General features: G+C 40.7%; 1 protein-coding gene across 1 annotated transcript in view; it reads left to right on the forward strand.

The window, feature by feature from the left end:
• esyt2b (extended synaptotagmin-like protein 2b) overlaps window positions 1–15,232 on the forward strand; it is a 39,884-nt gene that overhangs the window by 5,533 nt on the left and 19,119 nt on the right. Inside the window, exons 2-7 of the mRNA XM_082547662.1 lie at window positions 3,121–3,162; window positions 3,675–3,809; window positions 4,041–4,117; window positions 4,506–4,578; window positions 7,856–7,945; window positions 11,781–11,836. Coding sequence (XP_082403788.1) covers window positions 3,121–3,162; window positions 3,675–3,809; window positions 4,041–4,117; window positions 4,506–4,578; window positions 7,856–7,945; window positions 11,781–11,836 — 473 coding nt within the window. The remainder of the gene's footprint in view (window positions 1–3,120; window positions 3,163–3,674; window positions 3,810–4,040; window positions 4,118–4,505; window positions 4,579–7,855; window positions 7,946–11,780; window positions 11,837–15,232) is intronic.

A 15,232-nucleotide genomic window follows, 5' to 3' on the forward strand; every position in this document is an offset into this window, starting at 1 on the left:
CATGAAAGCATGACTGACCCCTCTTTGAAAACTGACTGAGCTGCTGCTGCACATCCATAATGTCAATCTGCCGTTCCACCTATGCTGCTTCCAAGTAGGGCTGCCACAACCGATTATTTTGATAGTCGACTAGTCACCGATTATTTTTGCGATTAGTCGACTAATCAGATCATGCATCCATTGGACGTACAGCTTATTGCACCAGCAGCATCTGCTCTTATATGACTATCATTAGCTTACAGCTTTAAGTGTTTAAGGTATTTGCTAACTAAAAATAAAGACAAGATGATAGTTTATTAAATTTTAATGAAATTTGCAGATTGTTTCGGTTTAATAAACTCCTTGCTATCTAAGATATAACAGGACACTGGAGTATATTCTCCAGCATCTCACACTTCTGATAATCAGTTGTCTGCTTGACTTTTATTCAGCTGTGTAAAAACTATAACTTTAATCTCAGCCAAACCGATTTACTCAGGAACAAATAAAATACAAAAAAAAAAGCCAAACAATAACATTTTTAAGTTATGTAAGTCAGCGGTCTCCAACCTTTTTTGCGCCACGGACCGGTTTATGCCCGACAATATTTTCATGGACCGGCCTTTAAGGTGTCGCAGATAAGTACAACAAAATAAAACTAGTACCGGTACCGACAAAAAGAAAATTTATTCATAACACACGTGAAAAGACCAAGGAAAACCGAGTAAACGATAAAAACGATAACAAAATAACGCTGAAAACCGATAAAAACCCTGAAAACCATACATTTCACACCTGAGCCTCAACTCTCGCGGCCCGGTACCAAACGACTCACGGACCGGTACCGGTCCGAGACCCAGGGGTTGGGGACTGCTGATCTAAGTGACTTATATATGTTTGACCTGAGTAGCAAAAGACAGCCGTGGGTTTGAAAACGATTTGCCGGGAGTCCGGTGTTCTCACGGCTCTAGTGAGCCTTGCCCCCGGCTAGCTATCAAGCTAGTGGGTAACAGATGTCTCCGAAAACGTCTGTTATTTGAAAATATGTGGTGTCTTGATAAACTGAGCAGATATTTGAGGTTTACACAGCTACATTCTCGCCTGAAAATATGCTAAACGTTTATTTTGTGACCCAGAAAGAATAATAAGCTGCCGCTTCTGGGACACAGCTGCTTCTTCTTCTTCGGGGTTTAACGGCAGCTGGCATCCTTGTACATGCAGTGCTGCCATCTTCTGTTTCAGTCCGTTATTACACTCTTAAATCCTGCTATTTATTCCTGCGTCTTTTGGGATCTTACAAAGCTTCAAACGACGCGTCGACTATTAAATCGGTCATCGACGATTTTGATAGTCGACGTAATCGTGACTAGTCGACTAATCGTGGCAGCCCTACTTCCAAGGTTCGGTATCTTGTGCATTCAGAGATGCTCATCTGCATACGTTGGTTGTAACAAGCGGCCCCTTCCCATCTGCTCTAAGCAGTCTGGCCATTCTCCTCTGAGCTGTGACATCAACAAGGCATTTTTACCCAGACAGCCGGTCACCGTGACCATGTCTGGATGCCTAAATGCATTAAATCGCTGCAATGTGATTAGATTAGATTCAATATTTACATTAAGAAACAGTTTCAAAGGTAAACCTAATGAAGTGGCCATCAGTATGTATCACCACAAGAGCCTTAATTAGGGCTTCTGTTGAAGTTAGGGTATAAACACCTTAAATTAAAATGATGAAGAGGACGTGGTTCATTTGTTTTCTATTATGCTGGTGTCTGCAGTGCTGAACACCATTATGCATCGTATTGACTTTGTTTCTGCTTTAGCTCCTGTTAAGTCAGTGATTTACGTTTGTCATTCAGTAAGATTAGTTAAACTGCAGAGCAGACTCAGACCACAAATTATGTAAAATGTTTGACTAGAGAAGGATGGAAATACTATCAGTCATGTTTGATTTATTTCAATCCTCAGCTGCGTATCCGTGAGTGTAAGTTTAGTTAGAAATGTGTGTTTAGAAATGTAGCATGGCTGCATGATGATAAAGGGAAGGGCATATGATGGAAACATTCTTTAGGTAGAGAAGAAAACATGGATTGCAAAACAATTGATCTTTGAAGAGCATCTTCATCTTTTTTCTTCACCTACAGCAGTGACTGCAAAGCAAAAATCGAACCATAGTAAATCTCATGCATCAGAATAGGAACACGTTACTCCATCCTCCTCCTCCTCCTTTGGAAACTTTTAGTAGTGAGGTTATAAACAATTAAACTGCCTGAAAACACAAAAACAACATTTTAAATTTCTGATAGTCAAGCTATTGCTTCTCGTTTGATGTGATATTACAGCCTAAAAGGTCTTAAAATTAAATATGACATTAGCCACAGCCACTAAATTGCCATTAGATACAAATATTTTGAACAGCTTTTACTGGAGGAGATGGGTGCTCTTTACTCTTAGCTTCAGTGCAAACATTAATAATAAATAAGTATCTAGACCATAATCTTTTACACTGGTAAATTTAGCTGTGCTGAAATAGCAGCATGGCTCTAAAGATGGTTAACGTCAGGAAGTCTGACATCTACTTGGGTTCACAAAAATGTTAACAAATCGTAATCGAAAGTGTTTGGCTGATTAGTTTTAATTACGTGCTGCTGTTATATAATGCACATGGGGTGAAGACTCTCATCTTTAACATGAGATAGGTTTAGAAATGACAGATCACACACTGAGCGTGGTTTTTACTTCCTAAATCCAAAAACTAAATATAGGAAAAAGAAAAAAACCAAAAACTGTAAAAACACATCAACAGACAACAACTGGAAACAGCTTCAGCTGCCAGTCATTAGGCCTTTGGGCAGTCATCATGTTAGTTATGATTATGGTCATTTTATGCACTTGGATGCGCTTTCGTCTCAAAGCAAGAAGGTTCCTCTTGCCCTGTGATTGCTGGGTTTGGCTCAAGGTCCACAGCAACCCTGAAACTGCATACATGGGTAAAAGTTGGATGGATGGATGACAGTTTTAGGCAACCCTGCTATCTGTCTATGCGCCTATGCTCTATTAACAAACAGCATGTTCCGTCTTTTCTTTAAAAGGCTTTCTGAAACCAACCAGGAGATGATCTGTTCTGTTTTCTCCATTGCAGGTCCACTTTCCAGATGTAGAGCGGGTGGAGTGGCTGAACAAGGTAACGAATCGAGCAGCTGCCTCTTGAATTTGCCTGCTTGAGTGAAGCCCTCCTCGTTTTTCATGCCTTGTAAAAACTGTGGGAAATGGGATATCTGTTGCCATCTGCTAACTCTCCTCTTCTTGCTGTCTGTTGCCACACTGCAGCACATCTGACTTAACATGCAGGCCCGTTCCTGCAACTCTGTGAAATGCATTAACCCTTGCGAATCCCATGATAGCAACCAGGATGTAAATTTGGAGTCACTCCTGAGTATACATTAAACTGAGCAAGCTGGAGATTTAAAACATTCATGTGTTAGTCTTTTTGCTTGATGTGCATGGGTTTGACAAATAGAACTAGACTTAAATAGAACTACACTTTGAATATTTTACTGTAAAGGATGTACCCCTCAATGTTTAAAGTCCTGGAGCAAATACATTTTTATATCCTTTTAGAATAATCATATAATGAATATTTTTCTTTGATTTGTTCCAAAACTCTTTGATTTCTCTCTTTCTGTATCCCCTTAGACTGTGAAACAGATGTGGCCCTACATCTGCCAGTTTGTGGAAAAACTGTTCCACGATGTGATCGAGCCGGCGGTGAAGGAGTCCAACGCCCACCTCAGCACCTTCTCCTTCACCAAGTTCGACATGGGAGACAAAGTGAGCATCTCGATGTGATAAAACAAGCTGCTAGCAGCAGGTGCCGTGGGTCAGCTGATGAGGGTGCGCCGTGGCTAGAACACGAACGTGCATGCATGTCGCTGACATATGCTCTCGTTGCACAAATAGTTTCCGTGCGGGGGTCTGCAGAGGGGTCGACCTTGTGCTAACCACGTGGGGGTTGGGAGGGGTGACGGAGTGGCCGTAATGCTTCCTTATGTTATGTTGCAGCCGCTGAGGATCAACGGGGTCAAGGTTTACACGGAAAACGTGGATAAGCGACAGATCATTATGGATCTGCAGATCAGGTGAGCCAACCTGTCTAAAAATGTTTATCGTCTAGCGTTCTCTCCTGCCATTATAGTTATAGACACTACTTGCTTGGCTCTTTTGTTAAAAATACAACACGAGAACAACTGGAGTATCTGTTTTCAATGCAGCTAAAGAAACTCACATTGCTTTCATGCAGAGGTCAGTATGTAAATAGCCTCTTTCCACTTAGGTCTGTGCAAGTTAATATCTTCTGCTTTGTGCACACGAGAATCCATTGTAGGAATAGCATACACAGCAAACAGCATTAAATTCACATTTCCTGGAAAGGATTGGAACTTCAAAGGCCTGAATCAAAGTCTTAAAAAGTGATGGAACCCTGATAGAGGGTTTTTACGAGACATACTTTTGCTTTTTATCACCCAGCTTTGTTGGCAACACTGAGATCGAAGTAGACATCAAACGCTACTACTGCAAAGCTGGCATCAAGAGCATCCAGGTGAGGAAATCCCTTTTTTTTTTTTTTTGTTTCATATCCTCATAGAGGTACTTTCCCTTGGTAAGAAATAAGGACTGCACACTGGAAACAGAAACACAGCAGGAAGCAATGAACAAAAAGGCTGTTAACTCAAGTAAGAGGTGATCTTGTCAGGTCTAAGTGTTCAGTTTCACTAGACTGGTGAAGGTGAAGACAATCAGAAAAACAGCAGGTAAGACAGGAGGAAGGAAAACAGGGGAAATCAGAATACTATCAAATCAAAACAGGAAGTTTTCATGTCTCTGTGATTAACACAGATAACCCAACCAAAGAGACAAGGCAGAGAGGACAAAGGGAAACACTGGGGACACTAGATGCACAACAAAGAAATAATAAAAGTGAAATAGAAACTAAAACTCATACAAATAACATACAGAAACCTAGAACCATGACAGGTATATCTCCCAAAAGAAAAAAGCTGGTGAATTTACTGTGTGTCACCACCATTACCACAGTTTCTCCCCAGTTTCCAGTCATTCAGCTGTCAAGTAAATGTCCATGCTCTTGTTTTTATTATTACAGGATTACCGTAATTGTCGGGCTATAAGCCGCTACTTTTTGCACAAGCTTTGAACCCTGCGGCTTTTAGTCAGGTGCGGCTTTTCTATAGATTGTCCATGATTTTTGTGATATCGTAAGACGATTTGTTTTGTTTGTTCCGCTGTTGTACGGCACTACGTTGCCTGGCGGAAGGATCGGGGTTCAAGAGTGGTATGTTGGTCACATGTCCATCCGCCAGGCAACATAGTGCCGTACAAGTAGCGCGAAAAACAAACTTCAAAGTAGCGCTACGCGTTCAGCGGGAGTCGTGGATGACGAGCGGCGATAAACTTGCGAAAAGCAAGTTGTGCTCAACTCCACCGGTGGATTCTGACAGCGTGGAAAAGTGTGCAAACATCCACGATCACCAACGGATTTTGAAGGGCTGGACTGCTGCATGATGGAGAGGAGGACACCGCCACGGCCCTTCAGAGGGTGTTCGACTCCGACACTGACAATGAGGATTTCTTTGGTTTTGAAAGTGACAACGAAGGAAAGAAGCTGAGAGTGGATGACGAAGCCATCCTGAGCCTGTTCGTATCCGACACTGGAGAAGAGGACTTTGGTGGTTTTAGAGCGCAGGAAGATGGTGGTGAATGACTGACTTTTCTTCTTGTTAAAGCCGTGTCACTGCACCTGAGCCTAAAAGGTAGTCCGAATCTATTTTTCTGGTGTGCTGTAGGTTATTGTTATGTAATACATTTGTTACTCATTTATGAAGCACAGCACATGTGCAAATATGTACCCATAACTTGTTTTTCAAAATATTAATAAAAGGGGTGTGTCTCCAAACAGCCATCTCTTTCCTGACAATTCCCTTTGTGCATATTCTCTTACATATGATAAGTCAACATTGAAACACCTGCGGCTTTTGGTCAGGTGCGGCTAATGTATGTACAAAACAGGATTTTCCCCTGATTTTAGCTTGTGCGGCTAATATTCAGGTGCGCTTTGTAGTCCGGGAAATACGGTAATAATCCTGCTTTTCTTATATATATATATATATCAACACCTATCAGGGGTTTCTGATGTTGAGAACTACTAGTGTTGTGCTGGAAAAAAGGAAAATGACTTATAATGGAAGCCGATTGTTTCTTATCAAAGTCCAGTAACAAAACAACGTAAATAAAGCAATCCAGAAAACTGCAGGCGCTACCACAAAGACAAGACATAATAAGAAACAATCAGCATACCAGACATATGTGGAGAAGATACTAACAAACTCAAGGAAAGATCAGTGGGAAAAAATGAAGCTATCACAAATCCCAACAAGAGAAACACAGATCATAATTCAAAGGAGACATTCTCAGACTTTGAACAGACAAATAGTGTTTTCAAAAGCTTTACTGTTTGTTCTGATTTGATCACGAGGACCTTTATTTTTAAAAAGTGTCTCTTAAACAAAGTTTTAAACAAACTAAAACAGCTAAACCTTAATTATGTTGCTTTGGAAGATTGCCTTTGACTACACAGCCCAATTACTCTGAAGTATTTTGTGTCTGTGTGTTGTTGTTATTCTTGCTGCTCCTTTCTCCCCTTTGTGTATTGCTGTCGAGTAGCAGCAGGCAGAAAAAAGGCAATCTGTGCTCCTCCTTGGAGACCCAGTGCCGTCAGGTCTGTCCCTGGCCCTGTTATGAAACCCAGGCATACTGTATCTCTGTAGACTATAATCATCCACTAATACATTAGTCAACATTTGAGCTGGATTATATTACAAAAATTACAAAGGTGGGTTTGGCTTCATATTAAGCTTAGATGGGTTGGATTAAACTTTTTAACCACTGCTGCTTTACACTAATAGCCCATTAAACCTGCAAATAAATCACGTGTTGTATTAAATTGCAGTATTTTTTAGCAGGTCCATTATTTTAAATGTTCATATTTTGTTGTTTCCCCTGCCAGTCTCCTGGCAGCCTAGGTCACCATGCCTTTAAGCCATTATTATTCCTTTGGACAGTTTTGTCAATATTGCTATAAATACTCCAGAGTCCAGCAAGAAACTGCCACGGCTCTGTGTGAAATACACCACCACTTACTTTTGGTGTGATCTTTGCACAAGTTATTGCACCTAAATGAAGCTTAACTTTTTCTACCTGTTCTCTTTGACGTTCCAGGACTTGATTTTACTGTTCTGGCTTTGTGTAAGTTTTATGTTCTAAGGAGCTGATTCAATCTCACAGTTAACAGAGCGAGAGAGGAAATAGAGAAATACATTTAAGTCTAAAGAACTGCCTGCAAACACAAAAACAAGAGTACTATTGGTTTTTAGTTTCACAGGGGCTTTAGTCATTAGTATCGGATTTACTGGCGTAATTCACTTTCCATTCGGACAACATTTTCTGACTGTCATTCCTCCAAAAAAGGAATATAACTCCACAACAAATATACTGGTGCTAGAATTCAAACCTCCTTTGTTCCCATTCTGCAGGATTAGAGCAGCTGTGTGGTGTTCCACATGATACATCTAAAGCACTAAACCATAATCCTCATAATTGTCATAATATGTTTTGAAGAAGGTGGAGGATCACACAGGGCAGGTGTGAAGTCAGGCAGCGATAGAGTTTCCAACCTGTCATGCGCTAGAGCTCCAGCGGCACTGCTGCTGACGAATGTCAGGGGTCAGCAGGGTGTGAGTTCCCTGTAGCTTTCTGTTTGTGTTTGTGGATATCAACGTGTTGTTCCTCTTATGTTTCCATAGATCCACGGTGTGTTGAGAGTGGTGATGGAGCCGTTGCTGGGTGATATACCTCTCGTCGGAGCTCTGTCTTTGTTCTTCTTGAAGAAGCCAGTAAGTGCATAAGCTAATAATGTTGAACTGAGTAACTTTATCAGTCAGACTAACTTAACAGAGGAGCAGCTGAGGTTATAATGACACTGCAGTTTGATGAAATGCAGCATGAATAGAGTGGAGGCTGTTTAACCACAAAGCCAAGATGGCATCACAGTTCAGCACATTACTAATTCAGGGTTATACTCTCAATTGACATTCAGAAAGAATGACAACTTTGTGTTATTACATATAATAATACTACACTGGCCAAGGTTGGCATGATTATCCTGCTGTCCTGAATATTTAAAATGCTCCTCTGAGTATTTCACCGTTCTTACTATGCCTAACATTTCACCTCATAAAGCATCTTGTTTTTGTGCTTTACTTATTCCCTTGCCTTTTAATGCAGATACAATGGACATAAATTAAAGCTAAAAAGGGTCATTTGAGTCAAAGTCACGACTGGATCACAGTAGGACGTGTTTCTTATTATTTGCAGCATTAATTTCCAGCGTAATTTCAGTCTCTTTTACTTCACTGTGCTTACCGTCGGACATTGTTTGTGCTCTTGCGGTGCAAGCAGTGTTCACATGATTTGCATTTACATTTCCAGTTGCTTACGCATCGATTATTTTCCAGTTGAGGCTCCATTATTCTCCTGGTTCAACCCCTAGACAGAGCCACTGTTGCACAGCTTAAAAACGCTTGACCGATTTATATCAAATGCGAGGGCCCAGTGGAGCTGTAGCGGTGCTTTAAATAGCTGCAGATCAAGCCAGACCTACTTTGGCATTTTTTTTTTTTTTACCCCAGGCACTGAACTAAAGCTCAAGGTGGAGACATTACTGTTGGAGACTGAAGGAAGAAGCAGCTTCCACTCAGTAAATTCCCCACATGCAAAGATATCCGCACATGCATTTAGGTGCTTTAGTCTTCTTTCAGCTCCTACACCAGCAACATCACATTGGGTTCCTGGAGGAAAAAGAAAAAGAATTAATAAAGCAAATTATTGACATTGACATATTAACATTGTGTTCTCTGGACTTCAAGTAAGTCATGTTCTTTTGCCCCTTTGTGTTATACAAGATCTGAGGCTGGGTGCCAAACATAACAGACACATTTCCAGACCATAAGAGGTCTTGGCCATGTCTGGACGGTGTGATTGCACTGATGCAACTCAGCACAGCCTAAATAAAAAGATGCACCACATTCTGCAGTGAGGCAGAAGATATTCATCTACTCCAACTCAGATGACAGTTTTATACTTTTATGTAATGAATGAACGATGACCTGACTGAATCGCAAACACTGTTATTATTGAGCACTTTTGAAAGCTTGAAAGTGTCATGATTAAACTTAAATTGGACTTACTGAGCAGATTTAGGGGATTTTCCAGAGGTTGCGAGGTGGCACAGGCAAAGCGCCAGAGTCCTTCCTGTGCAGGGCTCAGCACATAAATGCAACAGAGCGTTGCTGGTGACGTCCCAGCCCAGAGAGGAGTAACGGTTCGAATAGACAGGTTTCCAAGGGAGATTCTAGGCAAGGATAGAGGCAGTGGCGAACAGGTGAGGAACTGTGGCACCAGTCCACCAATCCACCCAGATATACTCATTGTCTGTCTGCTTAATCCCAGAGGTGTGTGAAGAATAGCTGCATCAGAACAACTCGTCTTCAGGGTCGAGCAGTGATGCCAAACCCGAGCAGAGCAGCAGCTTCACCTGTAAATAGAGAAAAGGGGGCGGGCAACCAAACCCAGCCCATCCATCGAACCCTGATAAAAAAAATTTTAAAAAAAGCTGTAAAATCGAGTCCTGACATTGTCTGCAGTTGCTCTTTTATCACATGTAGCATATATAAGGAGAGGGTTTGCTTTAGATTTACTTTGCAAAATATATATTTGGTTTCAGCAAGGAGGTCCAGTTGGATATGGAAGAGGATTAGGGCCACTGGGAAAAAAATGGGCATGTCTTTTTTTTTCTTCCTTTACAGAATTCTGACTTTTTTCTCAATATTCTGAAATTCAAGTCAGAATTCAGTCTTTTTTTTCCAGAATTATTTTTTCTCAGAATTCTGGGATTAAAGTCAGAATTCTAATTTTTTTTTCTCAAAATTATTTTTTCTCAGAATTCTGACTTTTTTTTTTAAGCAGAATTCTGACTTTTTTCTCAGAATTCTGAGATTAAAGTCAAAATCCTGACTTTTTCCTAAGATTTATGACTTTAATCTCAGAATTCTGACTTTTTTCTCAGACCTGACCTAATCTCAGAATTGGGAGATTAATCTCAGAATTCTGGAAAAGAAGAAAAAAAAGACGTACCCACTTTTTTTTTCGGTGGCCCTAATCCTCTTCCATAGCTGGATGATGCATGAGCATGCAGAACACATGACACATGAGGTTACCTGCTCTTGTCTTACATTGTCTCACATGGTTAAAATCTTTTTTTTTGTCCAATCCACAATGCTTCTATTTACTGTGTTTTCGTTTTCGCATACTGCTCTGCTGGGTAGTGTTAGAAGAGTTCAGGGTTGCACTGCGAGTGTAAGAGCAGCTCAAGAAAACTGGCTTATTCTGTGCAGTTTTCTCACTTTTCAATAGTCTTACACCCCAAAGGCATTAAAATGATAATGTACGAAGGGGAGGAAAACAGGAAATACTCCCACTTGAGAAGCTTTTCAAAGCAGATATTATTTTATCATTTAATCGTTTCACTTAGATTAAAGACAGTGCCCTTATCAACAGTTTTGTTATTCATATATACATCAACAGTCTCTTGATGACTCTTTGAACACAATATGCAGGGATAGGTGTGTCCTTCCACACCATCCCCTACATCATTTACAGCCCTGCAGTGCTTTCCTCGTCCCTGCAGAGCTCCGTGCATCTGCTGCAGTGTGAGCAGGTTGGACAAAAAAGTAGGGTAAATGGCCTGTATTTATATAGCGCTTTACTAGTCCCTAAGGACCCCAAAGCGCTTTACATATCCAGTCATCCACCCATTCACACACACATTCACACACTGGTGATGGCAAGCTACATTGTAGCCACAGCCACCCTGGGGCGCACTGACAGAGGCGAGGCTGCCGGACACTGGCGCCACCGGGCCCTCTGACCACCACCAGTAGGCAACGGGTGAAGTGTCTTGCCCAAGGACACAACGACCGAGACTGTCCGAGCCGGGGCTCGAACCGGCAACCTTCTGATTACAAGGCGGACTCCCAACTCTTGAGCCACGATCGCCCCAGGGTGGGAAAGGCTCATTAGAAAAAAAAGTCCCTGAGCTTGGAGGAAAGAGCTGATCAAAGCCCACTGAGCGGAGCAGGATATGCCTCCGTCTCAGGTCTCTTTGATTTACTTTGACCGCGGCACCTCATCAAGATTTGACCTGCTGCTAGATTTTCACAGTGCACAAAACTAGAAGGTGCAGTGTTTCCAGCCTCATTATTCTGTAAACTAACAAGACCCCAGACAGATGCTGCTGCTTTAATAAATCTTTCAGGAAGCAGGTGCTTTTGTATTCATTCCCATTCAAGGATCACTGCTTTCTGTGCTTCCGTTGTGACTCATAAACTAATTGTGCACACCGTGCATGCATTTAAACACTTACAGGTCAGTGGACCCCAAATTGAAAACTAAAAGGTAAAAACAATTAGCTTTAATATATGACAGGAAATGTTTGTTTTATACTTTAAGTAGCAGTGTGGCGCCATCCTAAATAACCAGTGCAGTGTTGCAGCATAATAGAGGAGCAGGAAACAATAACATCAAGTGTTCTGACTCCATTTAAAGTCATTCACACTTTCTATTCTTACCGTCTAACCCATGGCCACGCTCTCATTTTTACTTCCTTTTCAGCTTGTGGACATAAACTGGACCGGCCTCTCCAATATACTGGATATTCCTGGGCTCAAGTAAGTCAATTCAAACTTCAACTTTTCTTTTCCCTCAAGAAACAAAGCTTAGATTTTAAAGGATTTGAGGACTTCTAGTTTAAGTGAAGTTAACACGTGCCTAGATGTTTGCTGTATAATTTCAGGGTTTTGTTTTTCTCATTTAAACACATTTTATGTTAAAAAAAAAAAAAGCTTAATTTTCAGAGTTTCATTCGCATTTAATTTATTAATATCTTCAGCATTGATGAAACCAAAAGTATTATGCATACAGTAGTATCTGTCTCCACTGTTATATTTAAAGACAATATTGTCTTATTGTTCAGTTTCTGGAAAGCTAAATCTCACCAGCTGTAGAGAAAGTATTTTCCACTAATGAGGTTTCCTTACGTGCACGAAGCCTCGGGTGTTCCTGTCCTCGTTACTGCTGTAGTTTATCGCAGAGTTTTGCTAGACTGAGCTGATTTAGATTAACATATCTCTTTCAAACATTTGGAAGCAAACAATGAGATCAAGTGAAACGATCCAGCATGTCTGTTTGCACACACATCACGAAAAACAGGATTAACACAACAGTTTAATGCTCGTACTGGGATAAAACAGGCCGGCTCAGTGGTGTTTGTCGCCGCCGTTTTCCTTATCCTCACCCGTTTTGTTTTGTTTGTATTAAGTGTCTTTTTCCCTCGAGTTGTTGTGTGGGCTGAGCAGAAAATAAATGAGAGCTGATTAAGAGCTGCTAACAGCCCGACGCAATTACACGCTGCCATCTTGAGTGGTACTTTTTTTTTTTACAGCTGAAAAAGAAGCTGACAGATGCATGAATATTGAATGTAGTTTTCTGGGATTACAGCTGCCTGTTGAACGCCCCCCTGACGCTGACAGACATGTTGACACAGGCAGAGCTCAGTGGACTCTCTTCTGTTGAGTTCTCTGTGGGGGTGAAATGGATCCACAGAGCTTGTGTGCCTAGACGTGGGCGTGTTAGTCTGGGTGTTGATGTGGGTGAGGGGTTAGCTGGGTCTTCGTGGTCCAAATCACAGCTACAGCGCACGCAGCGTCAGCCGTCCACTTGAAGACTTGCCCAGTGGGCCTCTTTTAAACCTTGTTAATAATATTAAGACTGTCATTAATTAGTAGCTGTGATAACATGTTGTTGTTTAGTGGAGTCAGTATTAACCATAATCAACTTCTTAATGTTTTGTATTAGCACAAAACAAAGCTGAGGCTAATGGAAATGTGATTAGCTTTGCTCCCTTCATCTGTACCCTCAAGTATAATTTAATACAACGCAGTGCTAGCCTCATAAATTATGCTCCCAGTTAGAGGGGGAAAAAAGGATAACCTGGGATATCATTAACAGCAGGCATAACTGAGAGTTTACAGGTTGCTAGTGCAGTGATTCCCAAAGTGATACCCATAGATTTCTATAAGACTGGAAGTCTTTTTGTAACCACAAGTATTGCATCTGGTGGTGTTCAGATAAAATGGAGGTCTAAGGCATTTCCACGAGGGCTTCATTTTTCAAAGGTGGGTAATATTGTCTTTGTTTATTTTTGTTTTCTGACCTTATTTTTTGATCCTGAACTCATCTCATATCTCAACTTGTATTTGAAAGGAAATATTCAATTTGGTGCTCTCGCGATGCCAACGTTGTAATTAAAGGTTTCTCGGTCAGATCGTCCATTTTCAAAACACCAAGACAACTCGAGACAGTTTGAGACTTCACTGTGGGTTGTAATCAAACACAGTATCCATCCATCATTAATACACAGTCAGTTGTTTTGCTGTCACAGTATAGAGTAGTATAAACTTCTGGTGATCTCTGAAGTGATTTGCAGTTAACGTCTGTGACAATTACTGTGTCGATCTATCCAGTAGCTGCTGGCACATTACTCCAAATTTCAACCTCATTGTGGAGGGAAAGTCACTGATCATTAAAGTCATTAAAGTCTTACTCTGGGGACCATGAATATTTGTAGAGTCTAAAGTGCTAATCTCTTTAGAAGATGTGGTAATAATTTACTGGATCAGTGAAATCCTTTGCCAGCTAATTGAGCAAGAGAAAAAGGCAGGGAATCACTACAGTTGTTAGGATTCATTTCTTAGGGATCACAAATGCTTGTGTAGAATTTAATGGCAATCTGTTTAATGGTCATTTGCTTCTGCAATCAGCCAGAACAAAGTTAACATGGCTGAAGCATTGCTGTACATCGCAGTGATGGATATTTGCTGTCGATGTGAGTCAGTGGAAGGTAAAACACATTACCAGTGTGCATTATGTGAGCATTATAAGGGTTGAGTGTGCAGTCTTGAGTGTTGAGAGTGCTAAAGTGAATAGATAAACACAAAGGCAGGGACAGGGGGGTGTTCCAGTGTTTGCGCTGAGGGAGCAGCAGAAATAGTGCTGATGTGGCAGGAATCCCTTTACACCCTCAGCTCTTAGATGGAGAAAAGCTCCAGCTCTGATCAGCACCCTGCCACTGAATCCTAAAGTCAATGCGTGTTTTTCACCTAAAGAGAAGCTGAGGATTGATCAAATGAATGAAAGCTAAAATTATGTTTTGTTTTTTCATCTGGTGTCTGTGCAGCTTTAGTATCACACCAGAGTTTTTTTTTCCTTTGAAGGTTTTTATTGGTTTTGCAGGACAGCCTGAGATTCCTGGCACATTACATGTATTCCTGCAAGGTTATAATGAATTACAGATATTTATAAATGAGCTTTAACTGTCCTCTAATGTAATCTGTTCATAACCTTCGCATTGTTAATTACATGACAATCCAGCAAACTTGGGTGCTCTTTTTACTCAAATGGCAAATAGCTCGTGACGATGTATAATTTTCTGAAACCTGAGTTGTGCGATATTTAGAAAGTAGTTTAATTTACTTCTTGGTATTTGAATCTTTTGCTTAATCAATGTGCAGCCTATGGCTGATACAAAAAAGTAATTGAGCCCAGCGTTTGCTATGGATTTTGGGCTTTGTGCTGACCGATGTTTTCAGTTGATGGATCATTTGGCCTTTAGCCTGTGTTTGGTGATGCTTGTTAGGGTTAGGTGTGCTGTCACAGGAGTTAGGAGTTAGAGTGTTATAGAGGGGTTGTGAGTCTAATAATCATGGAAATTAAATTGTGTGGCACCTTTGAAAAGCAAGGAAAGGAGTTAACCTAGCTAATATAGAGCAATTAATAATCATCAAAGCCTTTAGAAGAAGCAAAATGAAGAGCCTAAAAATGCATTAAATACAAATGTGGTTTTTCAGTACGTTAAGAAAACCATTTTTATTTTATTTTATAACTTTATGTTAATTATAAATTCATTTAACTAATGCCTTATTTATGTGGTATGACCACCTAGGCTGTTTGAGCAATAGGTTAAAGTTTTTAATTACACAAGAGAAAAGTAGGTGAATTAGCCTTAG

The sequence above is a fragment of the Aulonocara stuartgranti genome (genome assembly GCF_965226115.1).
Source record: "Aulonocara stuartgranti genome assembly, chromosome: 9".
NCBI classification, from domain to species: Eukaryota; Metazoa; Chordata; class Actinopteri; order Cichliformes; family Cichlidae; genus Aulonocara; species Aulonocara stuartgranti.